The sequence below is a fragment of the Hypomesus transpacificus genome, chromosome 19, assembly GCF_021917145.1.
Source record: "Hypomesus transpacificus isolate Combined female chromosome 19, fHypTra1, whole genome shotgun sequence".
Classification (NCBI taxonomy): domain Eukaryota; kingdom Metazoa; phylum Chordata; class Actinopteri; order Osmeriformes; family Osmeridae; genus Hypomesus; species Hypomesus transpacificus.
In genome coordinates this window covers 4,635,355-4,653,833 of record NC_061078.1, presented here as the reverse complement: position 1 = coordinate 4,653,833, position 18,479 = coordinate 4,635,355, and the positions used below count along the sequence as shown (strand labels likewise).

The 18,479-nt window shown below is 43.7% G+C and overlaps 3 protein-coding genes across 5 annotated transcripts in view; 2 read left to right on the top strand and 1 right to left on the bottom strand.

The window, feature by feature from the left end:
• LOC124481470 (transcription initiation factor TFIID subunit 4-like) overlaps nt 1-10,155 on the bottom strand; it is a 54,028-nt gene extending 43,873 nt beyond the window's left edge. The window contains exons 1-7 of the mRNA XM_047041397.1: nt 8,730-10,155; nt 7,315-7,469; nt 4,388-4,537; nt 3,506-3,628; nt 3,054-3,143; nt 2,135-2,329; nt 422-488 (exon numbers count right to left, since the gene is read on the bottom strand). Coding sequence (XP_046897353.1) covers nt 422-488; nt 2,135-2,329; nt 3,054-3,143; nt 3,506-3,628; nt 4,388-4,537; nt 7,315-7,469; nt 8,730-10,047 — 2,098 coding nt within the window. The 5' untranslated portion in view covers nt 10,048-10,155. The remainder of the gene's footprint in view (nt 1-421; nt 489-2,134; nt 2,330-3,053; nt 3,144-3,505; nt 3,629-4,387; nt 4,538-7,314; nt 7,470-8,729) is intronic.
• Nucleotides 10,156-10,880: 725 nt separating this feature from the next.
• Nucleotides 10,881-16,153, top strand: lsm14ab (LSM14A mRNA processing body assembly factor b). Of its 3 annotated transcripts, none has more exons than XM_047042758.1 (10): nt 10,881-11,191; nt 11,690-11,853; nt 12,149-12,296; nt 12,387-12,578; nt 12,683-12,763; nt 12,934-13,110; nt 13,329-13,500; nt 13,750-13,782; nt 13,880-14,120; nt 14,232-16,153. In XM_047042758.1, exons 1-10 carry the CDS (start codon nt 11,071-11,073, stop codon nt 14,253-14,255), a joined length of 1,353 nt encoding a protein of 450 aa, XP_046898714.1. In that variant the 5' UTR covers nt 10,881-11,070; the 3' UTR covers nt 14,256-16,153. The 3 variants fall into 3 exon arrangements, with proteins under 3 accessions (XP_046898714.1, XP_046898713.1, XP_046898712.1); XM_047042757.1 differs by having other exon boundaries at nt 12,683-12,775; nt 14,235-16,153; XM_047042756.1 differs by having other exon boundaries at nt 12,683-12,775.
• Nucleotides 16,154-17,077: 924 nt separating this feature from the next.
• Nucleotides 17,078-18,250, top strand: ss18l2 (ss18, like 2). Its single transcript, XM_047042759.1, has 4 exons — nt 17,078-17,465; nt 17,609-17,685; nt 17,811-17,892; nt 17,981-18,250. The coding sequence occupies exons 1-4, from the start codon at nt 17,397-17,399 to the stop codon at nt 18,065-18,067; spliced, it is 315 nt and encodes a 104-aa protein (XP_046898715.1). The 5' UTR covers nt 17,078-17,396; the 3' UTR covers nt 18,068-18,250.
• Nucleotides 18,251-18,479: the final 229 nt, after the last annotated feature.

The following is an 18,479-nucleotide window of genomic DNA, read 5'->3' as shown; positions in this document are numbered from 1 at the left end:
GGCATAAAACAACCTACAGATCTTTGACTGTGGGCAATCTGGGAGAGGGGCAGATCGAATTTGTATGCACCTCTGATCACACAAGCATGCGCGCACACACACACAAAAGCAAACAAACACACACTTGACTGTAAACCAATTCTACAAAGACCCAAACTGAAGTGTGGTGTCCAGGTGGAATGGGTCAGCATGAGGAGGTAGTCTTTGAGAGAGTGTGCCAAGTGACCGGAGCAGGACAGAAACTACTTGTTATCTCCTATATGCTTATATGCTCACACTTTTCACACACTCACACACACACACACACACATTGGATGACAGGGGCATTCCCTGATGTGCTCGTCTGAGGTGTACATGATGGATGACGAACTAGATAGACACTGCCGCCTTCTTAGCTCATCTGAACGCCATCATAGCCCACCTCGTGTCTGTGGGATCACCAAGGGCATCCGGACTTGGCTGCCAGCAGAGCCCGCTCGCTTGACACCCTGAAGAAAAGGAGAGAGAGAAAGAATAATAAATGAGCCAAGGTAAAAGATGAAATATAGTCATCTATGATATGGACAGCATCTGATTCGTTTTTAAGTACACGTTAATGTGAGTCTACTGTGACGTGAACTGGCATACAAGTATACACAGAACAGTGCCTTTAATGACTTTAGTGTTGTAGGCTATGTGCGTGAGTAGGTTATTCTACACATGTGCATCTGGCCATAAGACAAAGAGAGTGGGAAGAGAACAACAAAAAAGTAGCGCCAGAGAGAAAATGTGTGTGTGTGTGTGTGTGTGTGTGTGTGTGTGCGCATGGGGTGGGGGCTGTGCACTAATAGAGACACTTCCTTCCTAGCATGCAGCCTATGGCAGGGCCTCAGGCCCAGCCATCCATTCCCACCAGTTTGCTTTCCACTGCATATTTTTTAGCCTTGTTTCCCATTCCCTGACACATGCTATATTACTGTTCAAGGTCCTGAAAGAGATACACGGCCATTTCCCACACAGAGACACTCCAGGGCCTTTGGAGAAGAGCAAAAAATATATTCAGCAAGAGTTGCACCTCTGGCCAAGCTACGACACAGTTTGAGAAAAGCACAGGTAAAGTTGTGAAAACGGAGACAGTTTGGCTTGTTTGGGAGTCTGCCCTAAAGAAGACAGAGCTTCCTGTACTACAGTGTGGCATACGGGTTCAGCCTCGGACGGTTGCTGTACCAGAGGCTAGAATTTACAAATGTTTTAATGTGTGACCTATGGCAGAGATGACACAGCATCGATCCAGCCAGTGCTGTTTCAGAGAGGATGGATAGGTCAGAGAGGGGTGGAGGGTGGTAAGTCTTAGGAACGCAGAGAGTGTGGGTGGGAGAAAGAGACCGAGCGAGAGAGACAGAGAAAGAGTAAAAGGAAGGGCGAGTGGGTTCTGTGCTGAGCTCTGATTGCCTCAGTGCAGCCTCATTGACCCAGAGTTGACCTAGTTCCCTCTCTTCACCCACTACTGGCAGCAGCAGCACACAGAGCTGCACCCTGACTACACCTGCCAGTGTGTCCCCAGCGACTGGAGGGAGAGGTAGAGACAGAAAGACAGATAATCAGGGAGACAAAGAGAGAGCACAACACACAGGGATCCTACACATGGACACCATTACAGTGGGACAAGAGAAAACCCCACGCATCTATCTACCCTTACCTCAACAGCTTCGGGGCAAACTACTGACTGGACAAATTATTTCAAATGATGTCCTAAAACTGAATAATAAATGTGTTAATATACGTGTAATAAGTAAACAATATTATATTTCTTATAACTAAATGATCATTGTATTTCTCATAACTGTATCGATGCAACGAAATTAAACAAGCTGTCAGTAAAACCTTGATATCCTGTTCACTGTAGCTGAGTGAAAAAGGATGAAGACAGCCTTTGTAGTTTAAAAACTACAGCATTTTCCCTCAGCTCAACCCACTTGTCCTGTGACTCATATGAGGGGGTGTCATGCTAGCTCCAGGAGCCTGGCTCACAGCTAACATGACTCCTGGCCATGCTAACACAGAGGCTATCTCTAATGCATAAATCCTGGCCACACAAACACGGAATCTAACACTGCCGACGTGATGCCCGCTGTGCCAGGCTACAGCTACCCACCAGGGCAGCTGTGTGTCCGACGGGTAGCGCCCCGGCCCCGGTAGCGGCTATGCTGTTGGGCTGGCGCACACGGACAGCTGGCCCAGCCACGACGGCAGGCATGGAGGCGGTGGGTGGGGGTTTCTGCTGCTGGGGAGGCTGGGTCAGGGAGTGCTGACTGCTGAGCAAGGACAACCGCAGAGCTGGGAGACTCTTCTGTTGACCACACAGCAGAAGAACACACAAAGGTTTTTTTTATGCACTGGCAACATGTTTTCTCCTAGGTATACAATACGGCATTCGTGAGGATCATAAACATTTTATTTTCAAACTGTTGTGTTTGTATGCCAACTACCAAAATATTGATGTTCACTCAGATAATGCCAAAAGCTAAAAAGAATGATGAAAGCTTAAAATATGAGTTGTAACTGACATATATGAATGACATAATGAATAATTTAATAATCGGATATTCTTAGTAACGTGTACTCTAAGCTTAGTGGCAGTCAGGCCTGCAATATTGATGCAGGTCTGCCTGCGTCCAAACTATTCCAGGCAGGGGTTTGTTATGACAAGAGTGACCTAACATTGCATGACAACATCACTGTGTTTGTGGCTGACTGGCAAGCTGGGTGGCATGATGTGACGCTCACCAAACTGGTGTGGGGGGTGCCTGCCGGCTACGTGCACGGGGTGCTGGAGGGAGGGGGGGGGGGGGGGGGCAGAGCCCTGTCACACTCAGGCTGGAGTCAGGCCAGCCCAGGCTGGAGTCAGGCATCCAGCCTGACTCCAGTACGTCACACGGGCCTGCCTCTGTCTGTCTGTATATCTGTCTGTCTCTCTATCTGTCTTCCTGTATGTCTGTCTGTCTCTCTATCTGTCATCCTGTATGTCTGTCTGTCTGTCGGTATGTTGGTGTCAGTTTCCGTGCTGTACCCACCTTCAGGAAGGGCACCAGGTAAGGCTGGGGGGATGACTTGAGCTCCAGCTGTAGTCGGTTGGTGAACTCCTCTGGTTCGATCTTAGCATCCTGATGATGGATGAGGGGATGAGAGAAGATGAATATACACTGTCCAGTCAAGGTCACCGAGGTTAACTGGAGCAGGCTGTGGGAACAGGAAATCACCTCCTCACAGGCATTTTCGACACTGGTATAAAACATTTAAATAAATATCCCACTGGATACTATTAATTATTAAGATGCTGTACCATATCAAGAGGACCTGCTTAGAGTTTTGTGCTGACATCTAGAGGGGAGTTGAATGCATGACATAAAGAAAAATGATGTACAATGACTCTCATACTACTTTAATACTCTCTAAAGACTCAAAATTGACTTTTCCCCGTATTCCCGTTGATGAGAGTGTGATATTATGGGAGACTGAGGCTCACCAGTAGGTCCTGCACGAGGGCCTTGACATTGCGTGAAGTGTCAGGAGAAGGAGAGTTGTGAGACGCCAGTTTGATGAGCGTGGCCAGGAAGTTCTTACATTTCTTCACGTTTTCCTGCATCTCCTAGAAAAGTAGACAAACCTTTTACCTCACATTCAAAACAAATAACTATAAATCCACTGTATCCAATCCCATTTTATTTACTGCAAATCTTCTGTATATTTTCAGTTTAAGCTTATAGTTTTCCAATTTCATACATATCAGTTGTTAACCCCCTTTTTTTTACATCTTAACTACTTTACGTCAAATATAAAATCATCAAACCACTGGTGAAAATGGCATGAAATACAACTCTGAGGCCTGCACTTGCATACTTCATGCGCTGTGAAATCATCTTGGCTGCCAAATAAGATATGGCACCTGTCCTCAGTGCGAGCCAATGGTATCAGTCAGTGTACTCTAGCCTGGAGATGAGCAGTAGTTCTTATGAAGGAGAGATTGATAGAGAGAAAGAGAGAGAGGGACAGAAAGTGAAAGAAGGAAAAGGTGAGAGGGAAAAAGAGAGATAGGAATTGTGTGCGTGTGTGCGAGCATGTACACATTTGTGTGTGCATATGCCTGTGTTTGTTCGCCTGCTAGCATGTTACTGTGTGTGAGAGGTTCGCATGCACCCAGCTGTGTGAAGCTGTGAATGGTGGTGTTTTGTGTCTGCTCATGTGTGTGTCTGAGTCTTTGCCCCGTGCCCAGCTGTGTGAGGCCGGGGAGGGTGGTGGTGACACAGCCAGCATGCTGGCAGCTGTGACAGCGCTGGGGCCGGGGGAAGCCACAGGGAGGGGGGGACATGGCATAGCCCAAGCCCCACCCCAACCACGGAGCACAGACCTGGGAGACGGCAGCGGCTCCGGGGCCCGTTGGAGCGTTGGTGGTCTGCGGGGGCAGGGCTGGCTGCGAGGCGGCCTGGGCCTGGGGGGGCAGGACTGCAGGGGACTGCTGAGGAGCCGTCACCGCCACGGCTGGCGCCACGGGGCCCTTCTGGAAAAGCAAGGAGCAGACAGAGAGATAAACAGGACGTGACGTCTCCCTTCCAGCAAGGCCACAGAGAACAAGAGGGACGCGGCATGGTGTTCCTGTCACATCGGGTGTCCTGACTTCAGTGGACATCGCTTAACAGAGATGAAGTGGGGGTGGGGGGGGGGGGGGGCAGAACAGCTCTTCCCAATAATAGCCTCACCTGACTGAGAAATGTTTTGAAATGATTACCAGGACATACACATGCTAGAATTCCCACCTTGGACTGACCCCTGACCTTCCCCAAAACTCTCTGTTGAACAGGCCACCCACTAGGACAAAAAGACTACAAATGCAATCTTTTCATAGACTATTTCAAGCAGAATACCTTTGTAGTGGTCAGGTAAGCTAACCCAAAGCTGCCTAACAGAGGGACCTAGGTGTGTTTGCTCAATAGGTGGGCCAATAGGGATCAAAGGATGGAAGATTACTGTAGTTAGCATATAGAGTGAAGCTGATCAGTGAGTGTTAACCTAATATTATCATGTGCTACCATCTAAAGTCTCTCCTTACAGCAATTATCCATGGTAAAGGAAGGGGTTTGGTGTGCGGAAGAGGGTTGGGTATGGTAACTACCATGGCACCATGCTGGTGCCCCTCGGCTCAGAGGGCACGTTGCCCATTCTGCCAGCCTGGACATTGGTCCAGGGTGCTGGCTCTCAGCCTCACATTCACACAGATACAGACACACACAGAGCGTGTGGAGGGGAGGAGGGATAGAGAGGGCCCCTTCTTGATGTCTTTCCTTTGCCAAAAGTTTTGTGGGCTCAAAGAATGTGCACTGAGGGACCCAGGAGGGTAGGTAGGGGAGGGAAGAGATGGGGGGGGGGGAGAGCCTGAGGGTGCTTTGCACCGCGAGCAACACCCTCACCAGCCTTTCCTGTCGCTCAAGCAGGAAAGCTAAAGCACTGTTAGCTTTTTAAAACAATCAGGCAGTTGGATGATGAATGATTTAACGCTCATGGAAGGAAGCTTGGGAAGCCTTCCGTTCTCCCTCGCGGTCACAGGAGAGTGACAGCCTGGCACCGAGCAGCACTGGGAATACACCCCAGTTTGCTTTCATATCTCGGCTCCGCTTTTCCTGTGTTGATGGCAATGGAGCGTCTAAGTGATCTGATAAGAGTGTCAGTGTCGGATTCTCTCTAAACACGAATCACAACTTGCACTGTACCACTGTTCCTCTCTGGCTAAGGGGTAGCACAAAGACACAGTGATCACATGGTTCAATTTGATTCTAAGTATAGCAAAATGTATCTTAGGTCAGCTAGATATTAGATGGAGACTCAACCATGTCTCTGTTCATGGATACCATGGGAATGTGAAATAACAGCATATAGGTGGCAAATACTTAATTACAAATAGCCCTGTTCTAATGGATAACCTTTAGCAAATCAATTGTGGGTCGTATTCTGAACATTTTGAAGGAAATGGTGCCACCTACTGATATTTCCTTGTAATTGATTACACAGGTACTAATAGCCATTTATCAAATTCCCCTTTTCCATGCTAGTGACTAGTAGTTGTTAAAGATAGTGGTACAGACTTTAGTTGATCACAGAGATCCATTACATGAACATATTTGAAAGTAATTGGATCTGATTTGTCAAAGCGTCGGAACTTAATCTAATGTATTGGTTAAGTCCTGTGACTAACCCTTTAAAAATTGTAATTGACCTTCAGATGACAAACAGAAAACTCAAATAAACAATAAGATACATATTAATTGAGCCAACGTCTTGGAAAAGCATTAAAGAGCTCATTAAACAATTGAGTCAACTGTATTTAATTTCATTTAATTGGTTTTGGAGGATCCTAACCTGTAAGAAACATGATAGATCATCATCCAATGGAGCTGCCTAGCCACATCATGATAATAAACAGAACAATTCTGGGTTTTCTTTGTTTATTAGCTAACAATTACTAATGATTTACTTTTTCAGGAGATTATCTGCAAAAACCTATTAAATATTCAACACTTCATTACATTTTAAACAAAGACCCAGTAGAGTAATTTAGAGGAGCAGGATATCAAATATTTCTGGATATATAGATTAAATATTTAGAAAGATGTATTAAATTAAAAAGAATACTTACAGCATAGATCAATTACAGTGTGATTAGCCATCTTTATTTTATTTTTTTATAAATTGGTATATAATACAAACTTCTCTATGTATAATACAAGCATCATAAGATTACTCAGCAAGACCAGTCCAGTCGACCAGATAAGTCCACACTGTACCCACAGTCCAGTCGAAGTCTTTAAAAACCTAATATAGTTTAACACAACAAACTAAACTGACATCTGCAGAATAGACCCTAGTGTCTGCTCTTCTTTCTCTTCCCAGGATATGTGAAGTTATGAGAAAAGACAGCTAGGGGGCAGACACCACCAATTTTAGCTCAAGTTTCCATTCAAATACCAGTCCTATTAACACTAACAGCATTATATTCCTATTCACCTACTAAAAAAGTGAAAAGTAACTTACTAAATCCCAACCACCACATACCTCTTATCATCATATACCACAATCCTTCCACCTTTATTTATGTTTGACTATTGAGTGCTCGAATTGTTGAAAGAAAATGATAAATAAATGACCCGAAAATATTTATCATCAATTAATCTCCTTAACAAATTAAATGGTTTAATCTTCTGTGCGTTTCCATCTTCCTTTTCCTGTGGAGTGAGGGATGCTACAGGTGGTAGTGCTGGTATTAATGGTGGAGGTGGATCTTACCTGTGGGGTGGTCACTCTGAAGGTAGTTCCCGCCGTGGGAGTGGCAGGTCGTGGGGAGATGTTGTTTTGGGCCTGGGCCTGGGCCTGGGCCTGGGCTAGGGCTTGCTGGGGAACCATGACCAGCTGGCCCATCTCAGTGCGCACCAACACCATTCCTGCACAATGGAGGAGACACAGAACACACAGAACCACAACATTATCTGGTGAACACCACAGAACAACTTTATTCATTCCTCATTAGAAAATACTGCCCGTTGTAAGAGTAGGCCTATGTGTGTCAAAACATATGAGAAATAGTCAGAAAGTCATGTTGGTACTATAAGACACTGTATCAACATAAGACAACTACACCACTGCAGTAACTGAATAATAAGCTCATTAACTCATTTTCCTTAGAATCACAGTCAGCAAGTCAGCCCACTGAAATAAAGCACAAGTTCTCTATATGCCATCTTGATAAACAGCCTAGATAATTTGTAAGACTGACCAGGCAACATCAATAATATCCATGTATCGGGATATAGCTCCCCAACCATTTTACAACACTGGGGTGAATGTTATATCATATTCAAGAGATTAGTATGCAAAGCAGGGGCGTAGCCACGGGTAGGCCTGGGTTTGCACAGGCCTACCCAATTTGTTCTAAGGCCTACCCAAAAAGGAAAATATCTCAGAAAAAGTATCATCAAAAGTATCATCGCAAAGTAAATAAGTACAAAAAAACTGAAAAGTTATTTTCTAGGCCTACCCAACAATATTCTTTCTGGCTACGCCCCTGCTGCAAAGTGATGCAAAACATTGTTTGACTGTTATGACCATTGTTATCTTTGTATAAGCTTGAGTCAAACCATAGACTCTGGTCAACTGATGTTTTTTTATTACAAAGGAGCTCCAACAGAGTGATAGTTCATGAGGCAGCATGACCAATTTCTGTCCAAAGGTAATGTAGCAGGGATATTCTCCTTGCCCAAAGCCAGCAGTGTTGTGTAAGGAACTGTGGTGGCTCTTTCATGTGCCTTCTGCAGCTCTTGGCAACAGGTTCGAGACAAGAATACAGAAAGAGAGAAGATTGTGTTGTCAAGAGGCCCTCTTGAAGAGGGTATTTGTGTGTTATCGCTCTCATAACCTTCTCTTGTGCTTGAATTAGTCATTTACTGTTTGTGATAATGGTCGAAAGTTTTGTTTGATAAGAAGACAAGTAGACAGTTGACAAGTGGGAGCAGGTGACTTTCCCCAAAATTTTCTTAGAACAAAAATTGTGTATGCTCATATGTGTTCTATAACTTCAATCACACTGTCATAAGCCCCCTTCAGAAACATTTTTTTACATAAAATAAAGAAAGTAAACTAGTTTGAACCAATTTTTTTTGTCACCCATTTGAGGAGTGCGTCGTTAAGTCTCCCTAAAGCCTTACCCTGTGGGATGGTAAACCCAGGGGGTAGCTGAATGGTCGTCTGCTGCTGAGGAGGCCTGACAATCAGCTGGGGAGCTACAATCCTTTGAGGCGCAGAGAGTCCAGGTCGAAGCTGGGGCTGTGTCGGGGTAGCCACTGCAGGTGCCGATGAGGGGGTTGTGGGCCTAACCATTCCTGCGGATGTCGTGATAGTTTGCCCTGCCACACTTGTAGAAGTTTTTGACATCCCCGTAAGTGTTACAGGAGTAGCAACAGTAGTCTGGCTTGTGGGTGGGTTGAAGACAGGAGACGGAGTGGATACAGCATTTATTACAGAATTAACAGCACCAGACTGACTGGACACAACAGTTTTGGACTGCGCAAGAGAATCTTGTTTCGAAGCACCTGTGTCGGTTCCCTCTTTATTGTAATTCGCTTGAAAAGTTGCTGCAGAGCTGATAGGTCCTATCCGTGCGCCTTGCTCGACCAAGGCCGATACGGTCGTGCCATTTCCATTCTGTGCTATGCTAGCTACAATGTGACTAGGGAGTCTATGCAATGCGATAGTAGGAGTCCCTCTATCTAAAGCAATCGCTGTTTGACCTGCTGTGATGCTGGTGTGAGATACAGTGAAAGTCGTTGTATTTACACAAGCTGTAACGGTCCGACTTGAGTTAACGCCAGTTGCCCCGCTAGCCACTGCGCTAACACTTTCCGTTCTAGCTGTATTGCTATTCCTCTTTGACGTTACTGCGTTACCGTTCAAAGTCTGTATTCGAGCAGAAGCACTCCTTAGTGTGGCAGTTATGCGTTTTCTTGGTGAATCGGTGTCTGTTGACGTCTCATCGGAGTCCAAAGTAGATCCCCTAGAACTGGCGGTGCTGATGCTGACTAGCGGTGATGGCAAAGTTGCCACACCAGATGCACACTGTGTATTGATGGATGTTCCATGTGATTGCAAACCGCTCGAGCTAGCGTCTACACCGGTGCCTGAGGTGCTGGAAGCCTCACCAAAGGACGGAACGGAACTTAGTGATGAGGATGTAATTGTTTTTTCAGCGCCGATTTCTTTAGAGTTGGTTTCCTGGTGCATCTCAGATTTATGTTGTCCTTGTTGTTGTTGCTGTTCTCGTGTAGTGCCCACTTGGGCAGGTGGCGTTTTTCCTAAGTGGTGGTTTGCATTGCCTGTAGTACCAACGCCTCTTTTCTCCGAATGGGAACCTGCTGGGTTGCTTTGGCCAACAAGCTGCGACTCTAGAGAACCCACCAGATCGCTCACAGCTTTTTCGTCCACCTCTGAAAATAGCATATCTTCCAGGGGGTCGGAGGCGCCCGCCATGTTTCATCACAGAGCTCTGTCTAGTAAAAAAAAAATATTACAGTTTGAACGATTCGAATCTTCTCAATGAACCGACTACTGAATTCATATTTTTAAAGATCCAAGTGTTTGAATCACCATTGTCTGATAACATACGGAGATACAATATGCATGGCGAAATTACTGTTGCATTTAAAACTTGGCACGCAATTACATTAGCAGTAATTTAGCACCAGCATTAAGTAGTTGTTAGTATCTCAAAAGATCCATAGCAAATCTGATTAGAAGATTTGAACTGAAAGATTCAATTTTGTTTGTAGATTCAAAGTTCCCATCACAATCGCCATCGATTTTTTGGGGTGTGGGTCAAAACGCATGCGTGTTACTAGGCATTGTGGGAATAAAAATCAAATCTCTAATCATCGTATAATTCATAGAGGAGAGGGGGGAGAAAAAAAACAAATAACCCTATTTTTTTATATATTTTGAATAGATTTACTCTATTCTAAATATTGTGTTTTTCGTTGTTGAATAATACAATAGATTGAGATGTATATGTGTACCAGTTACGAAAAAAAGCAATAACAGTACAACAATGTAATTCCTTGGTCGAGTGGTATTTGGATGTGAAACGAATCCTATCCCAGAACTGTGCTCAGTGGCGATTCCGCTGAAACAACATCCCATGCAAGATCGCGATACCTTATAGTGTTACTCGTTTTAGAACAAAAAAAGAATACACATCACATGTCTGAACGGGGCGTAGCTTCTGTCATGGAATAACAGCTTGTCACGGGTGCAACAACGGGCGCCCGGGTAAGAGAAACGAAGGTCTCTTAAACATACACAGACCTATTTCCCACCATTCTTTGCAGCGTGCGTGTGCAAGAAACATGAAAACGGCCATGTCGTGGTAGCGCAGCTTGGTGGAAAGAAAGAACTGGCAAAAATAGATTGACGGAGACAAAGAAAACATCTTTCAGTTAATTTTACGCCAAGAAACTTTATCCCGTATAGTCAACCTATAACTAAGCAGCGGGCAATATGAGTGGAGGGACTCCCTACATAGGCAGTAAAATTAGCCTCGTCTCGAAGGCCGAGATTCGCTATGAAGGAATTTTGTATACTATTGATACAGAAAATTCGACTGTAGCACTTGCTAAAGGTATGTGCATGGCCAACAACGGTATAGTCAACGTCGGTATTTAGCTATAACTAGCGATTTTAGTTTAACTCGTTGTACAAATACATTCACAGTTCGCATTTTGTCTTGGTATTAATGTTGTAGCTTGACTTGCTAACGTCAGCTAGCTTGCTAACTAGCCTAGCTGTCACGACAATTGGACGCGCGTGCACTTCAAGCATTAGCCTACCGACTAGCTTGCTAATCTAAACATGTTGGTTTAACCATTTTGGAAGTAACTGGATGTACGAGGCTACCTGTAACATAACTGACTTAATCACTTTTAATTACGTGGCATTGGCCACCCTCAGAAATGGCTAGCCAGCTAAGTAGCGATTTAGCGTGATGCGCACGCACTTTGTAGGATTGTGCTTTGTTTACGTCGTGCATTGTAGCGGCTTTTCATTTTAGTACATGATGTTACTGCCACGTCTAAAACTCACTACGTGTCATTATTACTTTTGCAATTTCCCTGTACAGTCCGTTCTTTTGGCACTGAAGACCGCCCCACTGACAGGCCCATTCCTCCAAGAGATGAAGTCTTCGAGTACATCATCTTCAGGGGGAGTGATATCAAGGACCTTACCGTTTGTGAGCCCCCCAAAGCCACAAATTCTTTGCCACAGGACCCTGCCATTGTTCAAGTAAGACATACTTTAAACAATACTATTCCTGCTGTGAATGATTGAACTTGAATTTAAACATCAGGTTTATAATCAAATTACATTGCTATTAATCAGAAGGTTGCTGGTTCGATTCCCGCCCGTTCAAAATGACGTTATGTCTTTGGGCGAGCACTTCACCCTACTTGCCTCGGGGGGGAATGTCCCTGTACTTACTGTAAGTCGCTCTGGATAAGAGCGTCTGCTAAATGACTAAATGTAATGTGGTGGTCAGTTAAATTATCACTGCGTGTTGTCTCCTTATTTTCTTCCCCAGTCCTCTCTTGGATCTACTAATCCTCCACCTGCATCATTCCAGCCAGCTGGGTCATATGCTCCGTTTAGCAGGGCACCTCTTCCCCCCTACAGCCAGCAGTTCAGCTGCACCCCTTTGGTGCCCCAGCCTTTTGGAGCAGTTGTTGGAGGTAGATGAACCATTCCTTCCTAAAGACCTTCCCTTTGCAAACTGTTTGTGCTTTCCCCATCACTCAAGCGTTTTTTTTGTGGTCCCTCAGGGCGCTCCAGCCCTCAGCGTGAACCTCAGAGGAAGAGCCCTACCCTGGAGCAGGCTGTGCAGACTGCCCCTTCAGTTGTCTCAGCACCACCTGTTCCAGTGGGACAAAGGATCCCATCAGCAGCATCAGGACCCAGGCCCCCTACCACTGCAGGAAGCCAGAGACCCCCTGACTTGTTGGAGCAGAGGCGGGGTGAGGAATGAGGATGGCCAGCCTGGTCCTACACATTCTACATTTTACGCTACTACATAAACTATGGTTGATACGTAGAAAGTGATGTTTTTTCTGATCCATAGGCCCTGAGGTCCATAAACTGTCCCGACCAGATGTTGAACAAGGGGGTGGTGATAACCGTGAAGTCAATAGACGTCAAGGCGGTGGGTTTCAGGGTAAATGGCTTGTTTGTTGACTTGTTCATTGTCATGTACCATATAGGTGTCTTGCATCAGTGTCTTTTGTCCACATTTGAATTATTTTGCCAGCATGTTACGCAAACATTGCGTTACTATGGCGTTAAGTATCCTCTTCTGCCTGTGCTCACCCCCAGCTGGCCCCCAGCCTCCCCGGCGTGGGCGAGGAGGAGGTCACCGTGGCAGGGGACGCTTCACCGTTCGCAGGGACGGACCCATGAAGTTTGAGGAAGACTTTGACTTTGAGAGTGCCAATGCTCAGTTTAATAAGGAGGAGATTGACAAGGAGTTCCAGAGCAAACTCAAGCTGAAAGGTACGAGGGCTGTTATTTCATCTGACTGCATCCAACTGTTACTATTAAATGTCCAAGTCCTCATTTGACAGGGCCGTTGTGCCTTTCCGAGAAAGATTACCAGAACAACATGAATTTAACCATTGCCAGAACATTGCCATTATATTTTTGACAGCACTTGTATTAACCTAGTTTGTAAGAGACTATTCTAAAGCTAGATGTTATGTCGGCAAACACAGATGACAAACCAGAAAAGGCAGATAAGGCTCTCAACGGAGAGGAGAAGGTGGACTCTGGAGTGGAAACCCAGAACAGTGAAGGCAATGTTGAGGAGGAAGAGGCACCAGCATCCAGCTGTTACTATGACAAGTCCAAGTCCTTCTTTGACAACATCTCTTGTGACGATACAAGGTTTGATTTCATCCTGTTGTAGTTAGTGGTCATTGAGGTACCACCCGTGTTACACAAGTGGCAGAGGTGGTCTAGCTCATGCTGCTGGATGTTTTTGAATATAATTCATCTCAATGCCCTAAACTTTAGATGCCTAACTTTAAAAAACTAAAGATTTTGCAAACACAGCAGCCTGTTAACTTGATGGAAAGGATATTTTTGTTAGTGGCTGTTAGTTTTGTAGTAACTGTTTTTAATTTGCTTTCATAGGAAAGCAGCTGAAAGAGCCGCTGGCTTCAATAGGTAAGTCTGAACATGGACTCTTGATGTCTTTGTTTGTGTCTCTAATATCTCTATTGGCTCTGTGGGATTCTGTGTTTAATGTCCTTGTTTGTAATAGGGAGCGACGGCAGACTTGGGCAGAAGAGAGGAGGATGAACTCTGAGACATTTGGGATCCCACTGAGGCACAACAGAGGCCGGGGAGGGTTCCGTGGCCGAGGGGGTATGGGCTTCCGCGGTGGACGTGGGCGTTCGGCGAGCCGGGGGTCCTTTGCCCCCCCCCGTGGAGCCCCTCCTGGCTTCAGAGGTGGCTTTAGAGGGGGCAGAGGTGGCCAGCAGTTCTCTGACTTTGAATACAGGGTAAATCATTCGGGTTCATCTTTTTCACACCATCACACAGTGCACTGTGTAATTTGAATGTTACAATTGGGGTGTTGTGCTTTCGTCTAAACTTGTTTTGGTTTCTTCCAGAAGGATAACAAAGTGGCTGCGTAGTACTTCATAGGCAAGATCGGATCAAAAAAGAATTGTAGCCCTTCAAGGTCCAGCTATTTGTTTTTGTCTCAACTTCTGACAACAAGAATGAAGATGTACTCTGTAAATTTGTCACCAGCACTGGGGTTGACCGACTTCAACGGGTGTGAATGCAGCTTCTTTACCCAGTTCCTTTTTTAAATCAAAGGAAAGTTTTTTTGGAGAAAATGTTAAGCTTTGTTTGACATACAGTAATCAGAGGGACAAGTACACATGTAAATACCTTACTTCCGTGGAATTATTCAGTATTTTTGCATCTATTCGAGTTCCTTTCTTACTGAAATTGTATTTGAAATTGTTCTGTTATGTGTAAAGATGTATGCAGAAGCCCGCTGATACTGTGATGAGTACTTCGATCACTTAAAAATAGCTTTATTTTTGGGATTTATCCTGTAAGGTATCTTAGGAGCACTAAAATCCTTTGCATTTCTTGTTTGGTTACAGTTTTTAAATATACTTTTACTACACTTCTTGGTAGCCAGTTATCCAGTATTTCAAACATCCAGTTGTACTTTTGCCAAGTTTTTTAGTCGGAGGAAAATTCTTGTTTCAGTGTTCTTGGGGTATATCAAGTTGATTGTGGCTTGCATGGGCTTACTTGGCTTTGGTTTTTGTTTTAGAGATTCTGCCTCAAAAAGAAGTAATTCATTCAGATATACTTGTAATGTGACATTATGTACATGGAAAGAAACGGAAGGACATCCTGAATAAAACTTAAGAATAAGATGGGTTTTCACTAATATGGATGGTTGGATGCCAACATTTCCTAAATGGACTGATTATCGAATGTATTTCTAGCTACATTTTATTTGTACCACAAATACAGTGGCTTTAACACATTTCTGTTTTTTTAGACGGGGCATTTGGTATTCTAGTTATCGAGAAGACTGCTCTTCTATTGCCGATAGCATCGATTACATTTCTACCATTGCTAATGGAGGTTAAGCAATGACTGCAGTTACTTTTATCCAGTGATGGGCTGACAATTCACTTGTTTTTGTTAAACGTAGACGTAGTGCCTGCAGGGTCTGTATTATGTCATGTAGGTGCCATAGAACTTTTAGGCAGTGGTGACTACTCTACACCAATTATGGCTTGCTTTGGAGTACCCTGTGTCACCATGATTTCCTGTCCGTCTCTTTCCACAGCTATGTATTTGACATCGAAGTATAATTTAACACTCCGTTTGACATACCCATACATTAAAAAGGAAGACCCTCTAAAGAATTATTGACTTAATTTTTCCCCCCCAGTGATGGTAAAATTAGATCATTTGTTTGATTATTCTTATTTGTTATACCAGTGCAGACTAAGAGTTTTGGGAACTTGTGTTTGAAAAAATACCTTTTGTCTGGCTTTGGCCTAGACTTCTATGGGATAATGGTTTTGGTTTCTAAGACTTGGGGGAATCAGGCCAGTGCCTTTTTCATGTAGGAAAGCACTAAGTGTGCCAGGGGTGGGTGTAGCTCAATGGTATCTGACTGCAGATCTAGAGGTCACGGGTTCAATTACCCATCTGAATGTCGCTATGGATAAGTGTCTGCTGAATGAATACATAACATGACAAGAGTTAAGCTTATTAATAATTTGGGAAACCTCAGAACTTTTTCCACTTGTTATAAACGCCAGCATTTCTAATTGATAGTGTTGGGGTTTGTGTCATGCGTTAGATGTATTCCCTGCCTTGTCCTTGTGGTTCTATTGCAGTCAATTGTTCAGCATCAACATTTTGACATATTGTCTATTTAATTGCTCCTCTGGTGTTAATCAGACTTCGCAGTAGTTTACTGGATTAAGAGATCAAAATTGCGTACAATGTATTTGATCAGGATTTTCTGTCCCCCCCCCCCCCCCCCCCCCCCCCCCCCCCAAAAAAGAAAAATAGTATGTTTGGGGCTTACTAGAATGATGGAGTTATGTCTCCTACTATAATAACTTTTTCAGTTGACACATGTAAGATGTCCTATTGGATAGCACTACAAGATGAATCTCATTGATCTTAATGTGGGAGCAGATATGAAACGTCTAATGCTGTTAGAAATTTGCTGTTTGACTGGAAATTGTACAGATTCTCAGAGCTCAGAACACTGCATGACAGCCACTTAATCATTACCATGTCTTATCCATGAAAAGTAGGTATTAAGTTTGGGCTGTTGCAATAACGCAGTGCTGAAAATTGTTCATATGTTTGTTACCCCTCTCAACCTTTGAACTTGTAAACAAAATATTGTTTCTTAACAACTAAGCATGGTGTACTTTCAGTGGGCTGCCCTCAGCAAACTGAGTTTTTACAGACTATTAAAATAAACAGTTGTTCAATATAAATGGCTCCTGTGTTTTTGTGTGAGCTAATTTGGTCAGGATTTATGTATGTATAAATTCAGATTCAGAACCATGGACTTAGAACCAGGACTTCTAAACATGAAGGCTTTGGAGCACCATAACGCATTAATCAAGAGAGTGTACACTGTTTCACTCAAGTTTAAGTAAAGAAGTGTGGGCTCTGACATATACTTAAGTAAAAGTAGCCATTGCTGCTACCTGTTGGACCTCACGTCATATACATTAATACAATACACTATAGAGACACCCAGCGCATTGCCAGGAATCCTTTTTATTTTACCTAGTTACAAAGTGTTGGATTTTAAACCAGTGAGCGACTGTGCCTAAAACTCCTCTATTTAACTTGGCCTCGTAATCCCTGCCTGTTAGACTACCTGCTAGACGACCTGCATTCATTTTGTACGACATGAACTCGGCATGTTTCGGCCTGTATTCATTCTACATGCTCTAGGTGGCGTTGCTTCTGATAAATAGAAGTAAGTAAGCTGTAAAGTAGGAGGAGTAGCATACAGTAGGTCTATTGATTTTCAGTGTTTTGCTCTTTCGGATGAGAACGCTTGTCATAAGAACTGCATAAAATACCAGTTATTTTGCCGTCTCCGAACGCGAAGTTTGTTTTGCCATGCGCCTTCAGACGGTACTGCACTGTGGCGTATGTCTCGGACTGAGCATCAGCTAGCTAGTAGCCTAATAGCTAACTTTAGCGAAGATTAATTACGGTATACGTTGTCTTTAAGCACAAGTATTTATTTAGTCAAAATGTCTGTAGTGTTCGTACCTAAAAGACTAAGAGGGAAAGCGAAAATCAACCAGGAAACAATACAAAGAGTAAGTAAAACTCGGAAGCTGAACTTGATAGGTAACCACTAGCTAACGTTAGCTAAACCATTCCTGCCAGCAGTGGGAGTAGCAACAATAAAATGCAATTTACTGACCCTTGTTATTGTTTATTTTTATTTTACAATGTACAGTTATTGGACGAAAATGACCAGCTGGTGCGGTGTATAACAGAATACATGCAAAAAGGAAGAGCAATGGAATGTGTACAGTAAGTCACAACTATGCTGGTTGCTATAAACGCACCCACTCTGTGGAACATGTTCATGTAGCACTACTTATAATTCAGCACGGCATGATCAATCTTTATATATTCTATGATTTCTGTTCATCCAGGTATCAACAAATATTGCATCGTAACATCGTTTATTTGGGAACAATTGCAGATGCCAGTCCGGATTTGGTTTCAAACTCAAACGTACGTTGCCTTAACTATCCTCACCACTGAATACTATTACAGTGAACAACTCACTTAATCCGAATGTATTCCACATTTTATTTTCCAGACATCCGACAATAACGTAGAACCATCAGAATGTAACTCCCTGAATGGACAGCACGCGACAGTTAACATCAAAGACTTAATTCCTTGATGATCCATGATTGACAGTCAACAATCTCCCACACCCTACTATTTTCACGTGGTCATTTTCTACCTGTGCCATTCCATTGTTCATGTACAATTATTTTCAGGTCACCATGGAAAAACGTTTTTCACCCTTGTGAATCACACAGTTAGTAGCTGGTATAATAAACGTTACTTGTATTCAAACGTATATTTGTTTAACCGCAATATATCCTACATTGAGTGAAAAAGTTTGATTCTGGTACTATTGTAAGACTGGCTATATTATCGAATGTCAGGCAGTAGCAGCTTTCCCCACACCAAACTAAAACAAGCACAACTTATCTAGCAGAACATCACCTTTTAAAACAACTGTTCGGTCACCATCACCTATAGGGAATAGTTACATGTGAAATTCACAATTATAAAGAAAACACAAC